We start from the raw sequence: 17276 nt of genomic DNA, 5'->3' as shown, positions 1-17276 counted from the left end.
ATACAGGCCCAGAAAATGTAAAATAAATGTATTTTACTGTTACGTGGTGAGTACAGGTTGATTATATGTGATAGATTTAAACTATTAACCTGTCACTTCTTAATTTCTGAAACATTTTGCCAACTTTTCAAGTGACAAAAATACTACTTAGGTCACAGCAAAACAACTGAATATCAAGCCTTTAGTCTATTGAGTTTTGTCAACCCAGGGGCTTAAAACACGACACGGCAAACTATAGTTTGTGGGCCAAATGTGGTGCATGGCCTATTTTTGTACAGCCTGTGAGCTAAAAATAGTTTTTACATTTTAAAATGGTCAAAAAAAAAATAGAAGAAAAGGATTTCGTGATGTGTGAAAATTACTGAAATTCAAATTCCATAGTCTATAAATAAAGTTTTATTGGAACACAGCCACACTTTCATAAGCTGCTTTTGTGCAGAGAGGAATAGCTAGGAGAGAGACAGAAAGGCCCTGAAAGCCTAAAATATTGACTATGTGGCACTACAAAGTTTGCCAACCTCTGCCTTGGAGTAATATATGATTTTCTATTTTCTTCACTAAATCTGACTACTTTAATAATGAGTATGTCCCAGATGCTCTGCTGCTCTTCAAAATTCTTACCTTGTTTCATTTTGCATTTTAAAATACTTGTCATTTTTCATGAGCTTATGAAACTTTCTATTATGTCTATTTTGGAGTAATATTTTATTATTTTCTATAGCTCTGTCCAGAGCCCATTTTCACCTTGCTAGATGGTTTGATTACTGAAGTTAAGTCACTGGTAGTTGGAATTCTGCAATTCTAAAAAATGTATAATCTATAAATTGTGCATGTTTTGAGCATAAAGGTGAATGTAATTCCTTACATACAAGGTAGAGACATTCCTATGTCAAGTTTCATTAGCCAACAGTATTCTGTATTAACCAATAGACGAAGTCAACTTGATCAACCTCAACACAAATCCTACTAGTTGATGGAAGTGTCCTTATATTCAGTTTGGCTTCATTAAACAAAATCTTCCTTGACTCCACGCTGCACATACTGCCCGTATTCTGGGGAAAGATTCCATAAACTTACACTTACGGTCCTTAGATTCAACTTCATGCAATGAGAAGCATTTTTTGAAGACCAGTCTCTTGCTGGTTATTGTTCTTGCCCAATTTGATTTGAAGTCTACTGAACTGGGATATTTAACGGTCCTTGGTGGTGGCATATATGATTGTGCAGCTGAATATGTTAAACTATTCCCTAGGAATTCGTTTTGTTCTTCCTTTGTTTGTTTAGGCAAGCAAGTCTTGTGGGATATCCAGCATTTTAAGTGCTTCTGCCTCAGAGCATGTGTTAGGAACTATAAGGAGAGTTTACAACTTTTCAATTTTAAAATCAGCTTTGGATTTCTGGAATTGGTTGTATCCATGTTTCTTCCCATCCTGTTGGGACTTACTGTTGTTAGCAACCTCCTGTGTGTTCTAAGATATGCTGACCTCTTTGAAACCTTTCCAGCTGTCATTGCTACTTTCTTGATCTCTGCAATATAAGCTACATTGTTTAGTGGAGTTAAGTTCTATGAACTCTAGAAATCCTCCCTGAGACTATGAATTGAGTAACACCCAAGGTAGCATAAACATGCAGACACAAATGTTCCTAAAACCAAGCCTGCTGGGCAACCCAGGATATGAGTGGAGTCTGGAAAAAGCAACAGTTTGCTCACTTGCAAGTCTATGACTACCTCCAGGTGCAGTTTGAAGCTAAGTGGCTAGTTTTCCTGATCCTCGGATGTAAACCTTTCATTAGAACACAACAGAATTTGCCATTGTGGATGTAAAGATTCCATGAAGGCCCTCTGGGCCCATTAAGGCTTCTGGCTTCAGAGGGCCCTAAAACATACTTCCTTCAACCTATGGAGTTTTGTAAAGAGACATCAATTCCTTTTTTTTTTTTTTTTTTAAACAAAGTTGATCTAAGTTTTAGCCTGAAGATTATTATGACTACAGCTCATTAAAATTTGTATTCAGAGAATACAATTTTCCTCTTTAAGAGGAAAAGAAAGTTTTAATAGATATCTGTCTTGTGTCCAGTTTGTCATAAAAAGGTTATTATTTTTGGTAATAACATTAAGACTTTGCAAGGGATTTACTTGGACTAAGAATCCCACATTGGTCTAGCTTTATTTTTTTATTTTTTTTATTTTTTATTGGTCTAGCTTTAAATGTGGAGTGTTAGACTAGTGATTCTCAGCCTATGCCTTGCAATTTCACAGCTTGGTTATTCTAATTCTATATTTACTTTATAATACCCATGAATTATGTGGCTCAAACCTAGAAGAGCTATAGAAATAACACTCTATCGAGAAGAAAAGATACAGGATTCGGTCTCAACTCTATGACCATCTCAGCTTAACATTTCCATTTGTCTCCTGATTTATAACATGCCTAACAAGTAACACAAACCACACATAGATAATGTGAAAACAAAACTAGTAACAAATACAAGATATTGAAAACATGCGAAAAATAAAATATGAAGGTGTAGTGCTGGCAGTGGTCAACTGTGGTTCTTTCCTGTTTCTTTCCTTCCCACCCAGACACCGCATGCCCGTAACATGAAGACTCTAGGTCCTCCCCAGCCCTGAACCAGCTGCTCTGTGATCACCCTTCTCTTCCTGGCTCCAGTGTCTGGGAATCTTGGGGGTGACCAAGGGCCATGTGGGTCTGTGCATCTTAGAGTGACTGGAAGGGGAGCTAAGCCTCTTGTATTTTGCTTTCTGTGGGGGAAGGCCTGAGCCTGTGCAGGTGTGGGTGTGGGGGCTGCAGGCGCAGGTCAGGGCGACCTGTGGCTGTGCCTTCAGAGAGGTTTCTCCTGTTAGTAGCAGCTCACTGCTGACCATGAAAACTTTTGAACACTGAAAAGGCTATACAACAATATTAACACGGGTTGTCTCTGAGTGGTGGCGATTATGGGAGTTCTGTTTTTAAAAATTTTTTGTCACATGTCTGTATGTTTTCACTTCTGCAATTAATAAGAAAACAAATCCTAAAGAGATTTTGAAAAAAACAAACTGGCCTTTAACTATGTTACGAGGGGCAAACAACTAAGCCACTTAAGAACGTGGAGATTTCTCGAGAGAGACATTAGAAAACAAGGGAATGTCATTCTCTCTAAAAAGATGAGTACAAAATTATTTCATCTGAGAAATTTTTCTAAAAAGTTTCATTAAGAAAGGATTTATGTGGTTTTAATGTCCTATCAGGTTAACTAGAATTAAATAAATATTCTTAAATAAGGATGTACTGTGTCTACCTTTTCAAATTTTATACTGGCAGCGTGGCAGTATGATGAAAAAGCAAGCCAGAACTCAGAATCTAGCCGGGGGGTGGGGGGTGGGGTGGGGGTGGGTGGGTGGGGGCAGGGGAAGCAAGAGGGACCCTGAGGGCATAGCATATTCTGAAGCTGGTCTATAGACCAGATGGGAAAACTTGCTCTCTAATCTAATGGCTTTCTTTTAATCACAAGCAGTAGTTTCCTTATTACTCAGAGTTTTAAAAATACATTATTCCTGAGATGACTTCCTAGGATTTCTTTTACTCATTTAAGACCACATCTTTGTATTTAATTCATCCTCATATTATCCCTACAGGGCACATCCCTCTAATTATTCCCATCTAAAGTGACAGGAAAATGGAATTATACTACTTGGAAAACAGACATCCTTTGGTATGCCTTTTCTCAGTGACTCCTTGGTCACGGATTGTGAGCTGTCCTTGGAGGGCAAGGACTGTGACTTCCCTGTCTTTGCATGTCAGGACCTAGGACATGCCAGGTGCACAGTATGTACACAATAAAAATCTGAACGAATGTATAAATAATAATAGCCAACACATAATGCTTATAGTACTTCGAGCACTATTCTAGTGCCATCATACATAGTAACTCAGTTAGAACCTATAAAATGGGTCCTATCATTATCCCTGTTTTACAGATGTGAGAACTGAAGCCAGAGAGCAAAGGAGGGTTATAGAGACAGGATCAAAGCCTATGAACCTTGGCTCTACAGTCCAGCCTCATAATCACCACACCGTGCTGCCTCCTCAGCACCTGTGCTAAACAGGAGACTGCTCCCTTCCAAGAGAGCATGATTGCCCTATGCTCCCATCTCTAAATGTTTCTGGGTTTCTGTCAGAGGCAGCTATGCTGTGTGGTTCCCTGGGAGACTTAAAAAGGGAAATTAGACACAGGCACACAAATGCAGAATAAATGAATCCCCAACCTTAACAATTGCTGTGTTTGTAAGGCTGTTTCTCAAATACCTGTGGGGATTTGTGAGAGCGCCAGCTGTACTGGTGACTATGGAGACTCGCCAGTAGAATATTTTCATCAGTGTCCACCTGGCCAAACCGCAGTGTCTCCTGTGTGTCATTACAGATCACAAAATGGCTGAAGACCAACTCCTCTACTTCAGGGCATTTGTTCTGAAAGAAAAAGAATACGAAAGCCAACGTGCATCAGATTAATTGCAAGATGTTTGGCAGCTGTCTGCCCAGTGGCGATTGTTACAACACAGAAACACTAAAAGATCGGTTGTCATTAGCTCTGGTATACAAAGTATTCTATACTTCCAGGATAAGCACAAAAAATACCTTAAAGAGATCTTAAATGTTCCAAAAATATGTTTTGATTTATACTCCTGCAAAATAAATCATACACACAGAAGAGTGAAAAAACAATGAGATCCCTCAAACTTTTAACATTTTAAAACGAATTAACATGCTACAAAGAATGCTGTACTGAGTAGTGCACGTTTTTTGAGCAGAGTACTGGAGGCTAGAATTACCATGTTCCTGGCCTTCTAAACTCGACAATCAAGACCAATTACCAAAGCCACAGTTTGTACCCTACAGAAAGTAAGGACCATTTAGGTAATACATCCCCAGATCCCTTAAGGGGGAGGGTGGATATGTGTGTGTGTGTAAATCTGTTCAGGGAGAGATGTAAATAAAACCATAACTTTCCTCTATTGTTAAGAGGCCGAACACACAAAACAGACTAGCTCTGGAGTCCATGTAAGCTAAGTCGCAATTTTCAAGAGAGATAATGTTAGTTGAAAAACGGTTGTTAGTGTCTGTGTCAGCTAACAGTCATCAATCAGCTCGTGTCTTCTATTAATCTGCTGAGCTTCAACAAGGTAGTACATGTTCCTGTGTTGAGAGATCCCTTCTCAACTGTGTGGTGTCTCCTTTGGTTGCTGTTATATCAAACACTGGCAAAGTGATAGAGCATTTCTGTGCTTCCTCTTCCACCACTCTGCTTAGCTTACAGCTTAAAAAATAAACATACTTTAGGTAAATGAAAAGGAGAGTTAAATAGATGCTCAAGTTGAGAATACAAGAAAAAAAAATCTTAATTAGCCAATTGGTTTGCAGACATGGGAGGTAACAGCAACTCCGACTTCTCCAGGAGGCCTCCAGTTCCTGGTCAGGGAGCTAAATGTCACAATGCCACTCAGTCACTTGCCATTTTCCCAAGGGGAAGGAGAATAAAAGGGGACATGTTACTCACAAGCATAGTGATTTAATAAGAGGCCTGAAGCCAAGGAGTCTAGGGATGAAAGTCCCTGGAATCCAGGCCAGACCAAGACCCGACCTGGAATCTCATCCAGAACAGGTGTCTTCGGGGACAGAATCCATTGCCAGTCAGGCACAAAGTCCCTTAAGTGGGTGGGCAGTGCCTTCTGGCTGCAGTTGATGGAGAGGCCCCGAAACACCTCATTCTCCCAGATCCCCTTGGGGACTTCGCACTCTGTCACCCATCCATTCCCACCAACTTCCCTATTCTCATGGAGCGGAACCTTTCCTGACCGCCAAACTAATCACAAGAGAAGAAAGAGTCTTGGGTTAAAGAGAGACCAAAGCGATTCTAACCAACAGTGATCTGTTGTCTACCGTACTCTATGCTGTGGCTTTTAATCATGAGCTATGATTTCAAATCTTGACTGCCAGTGGGGTGTAAGTGCCCTTGATCTGACCCCTGTGCAGCCTGTGAGCCACTGTCCTTTGCCTGCTACGCCCCAGCTCGGTGAGCTCTTGCCTGCTCCTCCAACACCACACGGGCCCCCTTTCAAGTCATTCAACACATCAAACTCCTTCCTGCCTCAGTGCCTTTTCCTGGCTTGGATCTCTTTTCCTTCACACTTGACTGATTAGCTTCTTCCTTCTTCTGTGTGGCCTTCTGGGAGCACCCCCCAGACCAAGTCGTGTCTCTCTGTTTTATGCTCACATCACACTCCACAATTTCACTTTCCCCACTGGGACTAAGGAATTATTTGTTTGATTCTGGGCTCACTCTTGTCTCCATCATTAGAGTCCCCCTGCTCAAGGGGGGACTGTGTTATTTACAGCTTTATCTCCAGTACTCAGCATAGTGCCTGACACAGAGGGACTTGATAAACACTTAGGAAACAAATATATGAGTAAATGTAAATTTTTAAAATTATAAATGAATACATGTTCAAAGTAGAAACATTAGGAAATATAGAAAGTATGGATTTCTTTTAAGTTTCTCATTTTATACTCAAATAACTGCTATTGATGTTTTGGTGGATTTTCTTCTAGCAACATTTCTCTTCAGAGTGTCCTGTCTGTTACATTTCCAGCTTATTCTATCTAATCCTATCTTATATGTCTTACATTTAAAGGGTTATAAACCTTTAATCAAACTGGAGTCCCAGTGTATAATTATTTTGATGAGATTTTTCCATTTAGCATTATATAATCAACATAAAACTACTCTTCTTAGAAACATTTTTCTCTCCTTTAGGTCCAAGAGTACAAACATGAAGAAAGGGATATGATTCTAAACTCCCACTTAGTTAGATGTCTTGGGATTGAAATTCAGTTTTCACAATGAACTGGGATCACTCTTCTGGTAACACAGAGGTTAAGTTACCAGATGAGGCTTGAGTAGGACAAGAAAATCATATTCCTTTCCTCATCTCAAAAAACTGACCTTTAATAAATGATGAGTGTTTTAGAAAAATATAAATGAAAGAACACAAGGGGGTTGTTTACATTCTTCTAAAGAATACTCAAAGTCCTCAGGGAACTGTTTCTCTATTGTTCCTTCATCTGCGTAGTTCATTATAACTGTAATAAGTATAAGCATTTCTTGGAGTATCTTAAATTCTGGTATATTATAAAACGCTTCATTCGCATCTTATACGACATCATATAGTCTAAGTCTCAGGATGCTTACTCAGATTTGAAATTAAAAGATCGCTTATTTGCATTTAAGATCTGTGCTGGAGTGTTGTACGTAAAGACAAACATCGTTCTGGTGTAAGATAAGACACATGAGCATAACCTTCATTTTTAAGTAAAAATCCACTTTAAATGTTACTTTGTTCAAATGTGGGAATATGGCATTGAAATATAAAGCAAATTGCAAGTGGCATTTTGGGTCCTTAATCTGGCTTCACAAAACATTAATCATTTGCAAAAGAGAAAAAAAATCTACAGCCAGAGAAATGAGACACTGATGAAGGCTTCTGTTAATCTTGAACTTGTGACCTAAAGGGGAAAGGCCAAATTGTTTCATGCTTCAACTGTCTGGTCCATCCACACTGGATACAAATGACTTGCCTTAGATATGAATCCAAAAAAAGTATGCTGAGAACGCGAATGACTTATCTTGCTTATTAAGTTCATATTTCTCACTGGCAATAATTAGACTGTATATGAGCACTGTATACATAATAGACTCCAAGCTCGGGAAACTAACCTTTCCCACTAAGGGAATAAACCACATTCAGAACATCTTAGAAACAATGAACTTAATAACCCTCTATAAACCCATTTCAATGTCAAATGTCCTGTAATTTCAAAGTAGTGCAATTTTGTATTTACTTTAGAATGCATAGGGTTAGATGCCTACCACATTAAAACTTGGTGGCAAGTACCCTTGACATGGGAGGAAACAAGAAAATTACAGCAACAATTACAGAAGTGTATCCTCTTGTGGCTCATGTTAACATTGCCAAATCCCTGTATAAATCAGAATCAACTATTCATAGAATGTACCTGTCAGCAATATGCTACGTGACATATGGCTCTACTTAATCAAATATACAATTCCATTTTTAAAAAAACTCAGAATATTCCTTCAAGGCACTGTGTTAGCCAGTCAGTCATTTGCACTCTGATGTGGTTTAAAACATTTAAATATTTATGCACCATACTTTATTTATATGTATAGCTGAGTCTAAGAGAATATTTTTACCCTGGGAGGAAACTTATTTCTGAAGGCCATTTTGCAGTAGTTGCTACACATGAGTCCTCTTATAATGGCCTCGATACCAAGACAAAAATATCCTGGGTTTAAATGCTCTATCAATGACTCTTTTATAAATTTTCTAGGTTTGTTTTTTATTAAATGCATTGTTCAAAATATGACAAAAAACAGAAATTGGAGCCATGGAGGTTTTTTTTCACATCACTATTTGAACCAGCTGCAAAGATTTAGATCACACTAGCTCTTATTTTACGCATGTCCTTTGCAACAAGAAAACCATGGAATGCCCTTAAAAAAGAATTTTAAAATACAAAACAGATGTGTTATCTTCTTTCCCTTTGCTATTGTAGTGCCATGTTAGGTAATTAATTCCTTAGTCTTATATAGGTCTTCATGCATATAAAGAAAAGAGTTTATTCCCATAAACATTCTTAAGTTCGAGGACTCACAGCTCCCCTTACCCCCCCTGCCCCGTCTTCACTTGAGGTCAGTGCAGGATGAAGGACCATTTCTCCTGGGAAGTCAGCTCCGCACAAACGCAAGTAGCATACACAGAATGTGGGGAAATATCCCAGCTTAAATAGCAACACAAACTTTACAGAGATACAATATTCTACTGAAAATCAGTAAGGAAGCAGAAGTGATCTGTTCTTGAATTGCTAAGCATGTTATTATCCAAACATTCTGTGAAATCATTTTCATGTTAGCGGCATGGACAGGTTCCTTGTTTTAAATATGCCTTTCAGCAGAGACTTATAATTCATCCCCTTTTTATGATATAGCTAATTCTGGCAAGAGATAAAAGTAAAAAAAATATTGATTTAACTGATTAAAAATGGCAGAATGATAATAGGAGAAAGACCAGAAGACTATTGGGGCTTGCATATTTCTTCTTACTGCTTTTTCCCTTTGAAAAGATAAAATGCTTATTATCAGTAAGGCTCACACAGGTCCTAGATTTCTGCAATGGATGCTTAGACAATTTGATACATAACTGAGTTGAAGCTTTGGCAAAGCCAAGCCATAATACTTGGAAAACATTTCTGGGAATATGTTACTTTCCACACAGATGTGGTACATTAGTCACAAAAATGTGGGCATGATCTCCTATGCATGTGTAGAGAACCCATTTCTCCAAAGCTTTTAAAAATAACATGCATCACTTTGCCAAACAGAGAAAACCCCAAATATTATGGTGCCCATCAAACTCTTCATTCTCTCATATTTTTGTTTATGCTTAACTTACTATTAGAAGTGATAATACAGAGTGCCTAGTAAAGATCACATGCAGACAAGCTGTAAACTGTTCTAGGATGCACATACCTGTTGCCAAGCTTGTACTGCAGTGTTTAGAGAGTGAACCACATGCTGCCCGAAGTTTACAAAGATAGAGTCCACTATGATGATGCAGTCAAGCAGCTTTTCTACTGCCTCACGGGAAATGGCAATCTGCCCGAAGATGCTGAAGGATTTCACCATGCTTTGCATTGTAACATTTCTGCATTCAAGAAGTTTACAGTCAGCTTGAGATGAGAATCGGATCTCCTGACAGACAGGACTATTGTTCCACTGTCGAAGATATAAGTGAGGTGCTTTGAAGGAAATAATCATGTATTCTAGTTCAGATGGTACATTTTTATCAGAAATAAATGGCTTTAAGTATTGCGGTGGAGCTGTTGGGAAAACAAATAGGAAAAGCAGCAATTGAGGTGAGCCAATATTTTATGGAAATAAAGACATGATGTTTATTTACCTTTCGGTTACTGAATTCACTTTCTGCCATTTAATAAATCCTAACACTCTCTTGAAGGCATTACGATATTTGAATTACCATTTGATATTTTCCAACGAAGCTGTTTTGTTCAACTGGCACATCTCAAACATATTTTGTCAAAGTTCACGTTCACTTTCACAGACAAAAGTTTGATCACAGAAGACAACAGATAAAATGAAGAGGGGGTGAATATCTGAGGAGAGTTTTATGAAATGCTCTGTTATCTACCAACCAAATCTCAAAAACAAAAATATGACTCGAAGAGTTAGAAAAAGCAGGTTGAATTCCTTTTTCTTTTCTTTTCTTTTTTTTGCTGAAAAAGCAAGATGCTTAACAGCAGCTGTGTTTAGTTTTAATCTGATTTTTTAAATCTGATTTTTTTTTCCATTACATGTTAGGTTGAAAACCCAAATCAAAATGTACTAACTAGGGACCGTCTGGTATAGACTTTTAGGAATAATTATTCATGTGCAATTGGCAAATTTTTAAATTTTTTTTTTAATTTTTATTTATTTATGATAGTCACAGAGAGACAGAGAGAGAGAGGCAGAGACATAGGCAGAGGGAGAAGCAGGCTCCATGCACCGGGAGCCTGATGTGGGATTCGATCCCGGGTCTCCAGGATCGCGCCCTGGGCCAAAGGCAGGCGCCAAACCGCTGCGCCACCCAGGGATCCCCAAATTTTTAAAAGACCACTTTCAGTGGGTGGGAAAATTTAATCTTCCACCTTACCAACTTGTAAAAATGATGGTCCTTCAAATTTCTGCCTATCCTTTGTAGAATGTATTCATGCTTTTGAAATCAGGTAATATTGGATACTTTTGGAATATATCCATCATTAATGTAGTGGCTCAGGACATAGAATAGAAACAGATGTATTTCTTTCAAAAAGATCCTAATCGGAATAACACTAAAACCTGAATTTTTGTAACTTCCTTGAAAATTCTTACTAGGAAGCATGAAAAATCATGTCAGTTTAATAATTACTACTGGTAATCTATATAATAGGTCCATATGATGGTTTAAAAGGGGTACATCTGTTATATGAAGTCAACTTCAGAATAATTTTGCCAGTGCTCATTGTTAGAGGAAATGAATGCCTCTTCTAAAAATTTCCACCACCACATCGGTGGTAGTCAGTAGGGAAGGAGCTTTGGGTGGTAGAACTGATCAACAATCACAGCACTTTGAAACATCAATACTGCAATATACAGAATGAAAATCCTTCCACATCTTTTTACTAGTTGAAAGTAAAATAAATTATCTGGGCAGAAATTGATGAATTGGGTTTTGAGAACACTCAAGAAAAACAGTAAGTATTAAGTGCGTGCTATTCTGATGCTAAAGTAAAGGGTACCTGTGCCTAGTTGATCAAGGTGATGACAAAGATGGAACTCCAGGTGAGCAAATTGGAAGGAAATGCTAAGAGATGGGACAAACCATGGGGTAAAACAGGAGTCGACTCTGGTACATGCAGCCAGGGCTGTTGGAGTTACAAGTTGGTCACAAGTGCTTTGAGAACCAGATTCACTTGCAGAGCTATGGGAAGTAAGTAATAAAAGAGTATCAGTAACCTAGATTTTCCAATACATATAAGTAAAATGTCTTTCTATATGGGGTTTTTAAGTTAGCAGCCATAATCCTATAATTAATCTATTATCATCAAATCTTCTGTATTTACTTGCATAAACTAGTTGTTTTTAAAAACTAAGTTCATGTTGATTATTGCCTATAGATTATTAGCAGAAAAATTTCACAGGATTCCTCAAATGCCAGGTCATATTGACCTACCTCCAACCCAATTTTTTCCATCCACATATCACACAACTTATGGACAACTTGTTCACCTATTAGTTCAAGGCCAACACAATTTTTTTAAAAAAGATTTTATTTATTTATTCATGAGAGACAGAGAGAGAGAGAGAGAGAGAGAGAGAGGCAGAGACATAGGCAGAGGGAGAAGCAGGTTCCCTGCTGGGAGTCCAATGCAGGACTCGATCCCAGGACCCGAGGATCACGCCCTAGACCAAAGGCAGACACTCAACCACTGAGCCACCCAGGCTTTCACATGTTCTAATGTTGTGAGAAATTACTATGTAAAATGCGCAACAAACCACAAAGAATTGGCAGAGGTAAACAGAGTTGAGCATAAGCAATTGGTAATAAAGTTAACTGGACAACTTTGATATATATATATCAAGGTCTGCACAGTTATTTGTGTTACCTGTAATTGTGAGACTGTAATTTGTGAGACTTTAACATAGTCACATACTTCTGTATTAGTCATTTGTATCATTTGGAGTGAGGGTATGAGGGGGAAACAAATTAGATAGTTGTTCTGGTCCATCAGAAGACACAGAATTGATTCCAAACCCAGGGAACATAGCAGAGTGACCCAAAACCTGAGAATGTGGCCCACTCCTCTTGTTTCCCTTATTTTTCTTCATAGGGTCAGTTACTGGGTAAGAAACTGTAAATTCCAATTAGAGTGTGTAGTTGCTGGCTACCTTCTGTTTGCTCGCTAGATCCACACTTTCTACCCTTCCCCATCTTCTTCTCTGCCATTGGACTGTATTAACAAGCTGCTTTGTCCTCTGGTTCAGCTAGCAAGAGGTGCCTATGGGAGATCAGAAGGCAAGAGGAGAGTAGAGTAAGGGTATGTACTCCTCTGGCTTCTTCAGGCCTAAGAAGGGGATGGGTCCCCAGGATTCCTAGCCCTACCGTACATACCATCCCTTAAATCCTGTCCACACTTTTATAAGTAGTCCTTTCATTGAACTCTCCTCAATCTTTAAGTTTGAGTGCACCTTCTATTTCTTGTCAGGACCTGATAAAGGGGGTTTATTTAGGCTTAAGCAATGGGTATGTGCAAATACAGAACATGATTAGATTAAAGATAAATAGCTGAAATGGCTATCTTGATCAGGGCTTCAAGGTTGTATCTCTTGTCTCTGGTCCAGTACACAGCAAATAGAAGTCCCCTACAAGGTCAATACTATTGTGGAAACTAAGCTTGAAGTTACTCTACTTCAAACGCCATCTTCAAAAAAGTGTAATTGCTACCAATCGTTTATTTTCATATGATTGAGGAAGAAACCATTGTTTAAAGATGGTGGAATGTACAAATATACAGGCATTGAATTAAAGATAATATACCTGTATGGGATAAACAGAGTAAAGTTTAAGAGATTGGCTCTTTTTTCTCCAGTCCTTTGTAATGACGACTACCTGCCCCCTTTGGGCCAGTTAGCTCCTATTCATTCCTTAAGGCCCCAGCTTAGAAATCAGTTTCTCAAAGTTGGGGATGGAGCCAGGACTTTAATCCAGGTCTTCTAACTTGGAATTCTTTATTAAATACTGCTCCTATATACATATATACAGTGATGCCATTAACACTGAGCAACCCTACACTGTTGCAACTTTATGCCAACTGTGGACAAGATGCTCTTTGCTTTTTAAGATTAAGCTTCATGGGATTTATTTTTATGAACTTTCTTCCTGGAACGTACAACAGTCTGATGCATATCCTTTTTCAACCACTGAGAATATTACTTATAAGATAATCTCTAATCATAAAAGCATCAGGTTTTTGTCTAGTTCTAAATGTCTTGTGACAGAATATACTGAAGCTAACTGTAGTTTTCTTTCTGCATGAAAGGCTGACGTATTATCAGAGCATTAATGTTTTCTTTCTAGAATTGGATAGAATTTATTTACTGTCCCTTTTGAAAAGTGTCTTAGTAGGGTCTTATGATGTTGACTTTTAAACCAACTCTTTAATTTCATTAATATCAAATTCTATCTGAAAATGGTTAATGTCAAACAAAGCAAGAGCAATTGTGAAGTATTAGGTAACTTGAAAAATCCCAGGTGAGGACAAAAGATCTGTGATTATAATGTCAAAAGCCTGGTGAAAAATTGCCTGAATTTGATTGTCTGCATAAATTCCATTCCCTAAAGGTTCCACATTTCTGTAATGCTAAGCTTACCACAAAAGTAATTGTTATGAATGTTTCAGATGCAGAGGAATTAACCTTGTCTAAAATGCTTCTTTCAATGCTGAAAATGCATTCTTTCATAATTAGAATCAAGAAATGATTTCCAATTTGATACTTGTATTAATGAAACTCAGATTAAACAATTTTTTTGTTGGGCACCTGGGTGACTCAGTGAGTTAAGCATCTGCCTTCAGCTGAGGTCATGATCTCAGAGTCCTGGGATTGAGACCTTCAGTTTCCTGGCTCAACTGGGGGTCTGTTTCTGTTTCTCTCTCTGCCATTCTCCCCTGCTTGTGATCTCTCTCTCTCTCAACTCACTCTTAAATAAAATCTTTTTTAAAAAAGTTACTAATTTTTTTTTTGTTGTTGTTGTTACTTAGAGCTCTTTTTCTGAGACTTTCTGGTTTCTGACTAGGTAAACTGTACTTAGAATATGTAATCTTCTATGTAACTGCTGACTCCTCACAGGGTGGGTGTTTACTCATTGCTGCATTACACATACAAGTGAAATTAAGATCCCACTCCTCTAACATATTTTTACTAGTTGTAATCAACTAAGTAATATAATAGGAAGGCAATTTTTCCCAAAGAGCCCAAATAACCTAGAAATAGAATATATAAAGTATAAAACATATTATTATTAAGCACAGAAGGTAATCACTGGAAAAGACTGTGAGGCTACTGTAAAAAGGTTAACAGAGGTTATCATTGTGATATGACCATGCCTGGTGGCATTCTCTTTATTTCCCAAATGCTCTTTAATGAACATATAGTGTTATTAATTTCAAAAAAAGAGAAAGAACCCACAACTCATTATAATATAAAGTAGGAATCATAATACAAAATTATATGCTATATATGCTATAAATTATATGCTATAATTGTAACTATAAAGGCATATAGTCATGGACAAAAAAAAAGGTAAAAGAGAAAGAGAAAACAGGTGATTTGCAGGATGTTACAAATGATGGATGTTTTTTCTCATGTTAGTGCCAGAACGTTGCTTGGGGGAAAAAAGAAAGGGATTATACAGAAGGAGGAAGATAATGCTAAAGCCAGTTCTTCAGAAGGACCAGGAGGTAGGTCATGGAGAGTGATGGACAGTAAGGTGGGCCTGGGCCCATGGTACATGCATTCTCATATGATCCCTCCTGTTCCACTCACTGTGATTTAGTATCTTTTTCTTGTCTTTTGTGGGAGCGTCAACAGAAATGCTTACCTCATAGGGCCACATAAATGAGAAGATGTGGTAAAAATAGGTTATTGAAGCCAATCTTTTTTCTACTCTAAGTTAGCGGATTGTCAAGCAGGCGAATACTGAAAACAAGGACAGTCTTGGCTTGTTTTGCCACAAACCAGATATCCTATAGGAGACGTGTAACAGGAAGTTATGGGGACATGACACATAACACCTGAGGTCTACAGCTCTAGAGATTCATTATAGCCAAACAGAATCTAGAACTATTAAGAAATCCTTTGTATAGGAATCATTTTAGTTAGCCAAGTTTTTCTAATGTCTAGAGATCTTTTAAAGGTTTTTTTTTTTTTTTTTTAAAACACATCTTAAGAAAGAAGTATTCCCAAAATGTATCTTTTTAGAAGTAGGCAATACAATTTATTTAACCTTTCTCTTAATGCCCCAGGGTTATCACTACACATACATACTGTTTACTGTGTCATTAAGAGTCTGCTGAGGAATTAATGGCTTTTTATATTTTTAGTTCAGAATGGTTCAGGTTTTTTTTTTTTTTTTTTGGTAGTTTGTTTTTTGCCCTTTTTGTTTTTATACTTAAGGAACAGGTTCTTATTGTGAGGGCTCACAGGGCTATACTATGAATACAATGCAGGATTTTTAGTACGCAAACTTTGCTATATCAACATCTGTCTTGTGTCCTAGTTCTCATCTGTAGATCACACGGATGCAGCTGCTAGCCAGCCAAGATACCGCTAAGTGAGGGGTCACTAGATACAATGATATGATGACTGTTTCCTAGTATAATTCACTATTTCATTTTTCATTGAGTTACCTTTGGTCATCAGCACCATTTTGACTGCTGTTCAAGACAATTCTCCAAAGATCCGAGGATACTAGTTTCTTCTGGTCACTCACAAGATTGATATCCGGCAACTGTAGCTCACAGACTTTGCTTTCAGACAGACTAAATTCTTGAAATGCAACAAAAACCTTCTGGAGTTCATCCCAGTATTCCAAACTACAAGGAATCTATAATAAAATAAAGATTTTAGAAGTTGCAAATAGAAACTATGATACAGTTCTGTATTTGTTGAAATGCATATTAAACTATAAAAGTTATAACATGAATAAGACTTTTAAGAAGGTATAAGTCTGTAAAAGACAGTAGTTTCAAATTTCTTTTCATGGTTATACTCACTTTGTTTACCTACTTTGTCTTAAAGGACCCATTCAGGAATAATATATGAAAACAGCCAAGAAAGTTTTTAAATGAAAGAAAAAATGAAGAACAAATTCTATCAGGTGTTAAGTGTACTATCAGACTGTAACAGTTAAAAGATAAGGTTTGAGTAGTGACCTACAAATAGATTAGAAGAAATAGGAAAAACAGTATAAGATGTAAGTACAGATACATTTTACTATGTAAGGAAGATACCATTTTTTGGGGGGGTTAATTTACTTATTTTTAAATTTTTTAAATTTAAATTCAATTTGTCAACATATAGTATAACACCCAGTGCGCATCCCTTCAAGTACCCTCCTTTTTTTTTTTTTTCAAGTGCCCTCCTTAAAGCCTGTCACCCAGTCGCCCCATCACCCTCCATCCACCTCCCTTTCTGCAGCCCTTTGTTTGTTTCCCAGAGTTAGGAGTCTCTTTTTGTCTCCCTCTCTAATTTTTCCCCACTCATTTCAAACAAGTAGGAGAAAGACAGGAAATGAAGTTGCAAGCACTATCTAGCCATTTGGTAAAATCAAAGAGGGTCCCTACAGCACTCTAACATAAAAGTAGATTCCAAAAGGATCAAAATGTTAAAGGCCAAAACTGAAAGCATAAGAGAAAAAAATCAGTTAATATTTTTATCATGATAGGGCAGCTTTTTATAGGTATGGCATGAAACCCATTGAAGAAAAAAAAAAACCCCACAAAACCACAGGGTATATGATCAAATTAAAAAAAAGCAAATAGGGTAAAATACATGATATTTAATGATAGATCTAGGAATGACTGTTGTGATAGCACAGAGTG

General features: G+C 37.6%; 1 protein-coding gene across 8 annotated transcripts in view; it reads right to left on the bottom strand.

Moving 5' to 3' along the window:
• VPS13B (vacuolar protein sorting 13 homolog B) overlaps positions 1–17276 on the bottom strand; it is a 734128-nt gene that overhangs the window by 80292 nt on the left and 636560 nt on the right. For all 8 annotated transcript variants that reach the window (XM_038555170.1, XM_038555164.1, XM_038555165.1 and 5 more), the window contains 4 exons: positions 16083–16279; positions 11415–11596; positions 9607–9956; positions 4308–4469 (listed from right to left, as the gene is read on the bottom strand). In XM_038555170.1, the coding sequence (XP_038411098.1) occupies positions 4308–4469; positions 9607–9956; positions 11415–11596; positions 16083–16279 (891 nt within the window). The remainder of the gene's footprint in view (positions 1–4307; positions 4470–9606; positions 9957–11414; positions 11597–16082; positions 16280–17276) is intronic.

This window comes from Canis lupus, chromosome 13 (assembly GCF_011100685.1).
Source record: "Canis lupus familiaris isolate Mischka breed German Shepherd chromosome 13, alternate assembly UU_Cfam_GSD_1.0, whole genome shotgun sequence".
NCBI lineage: Eukaryota > Metazoa > Chordata > Mammalia > Carnivora > Canidae > Canis > Canis lupus.
This window is presented reverse-complemented; position numbering and strand designations above follow the sequence as displayed.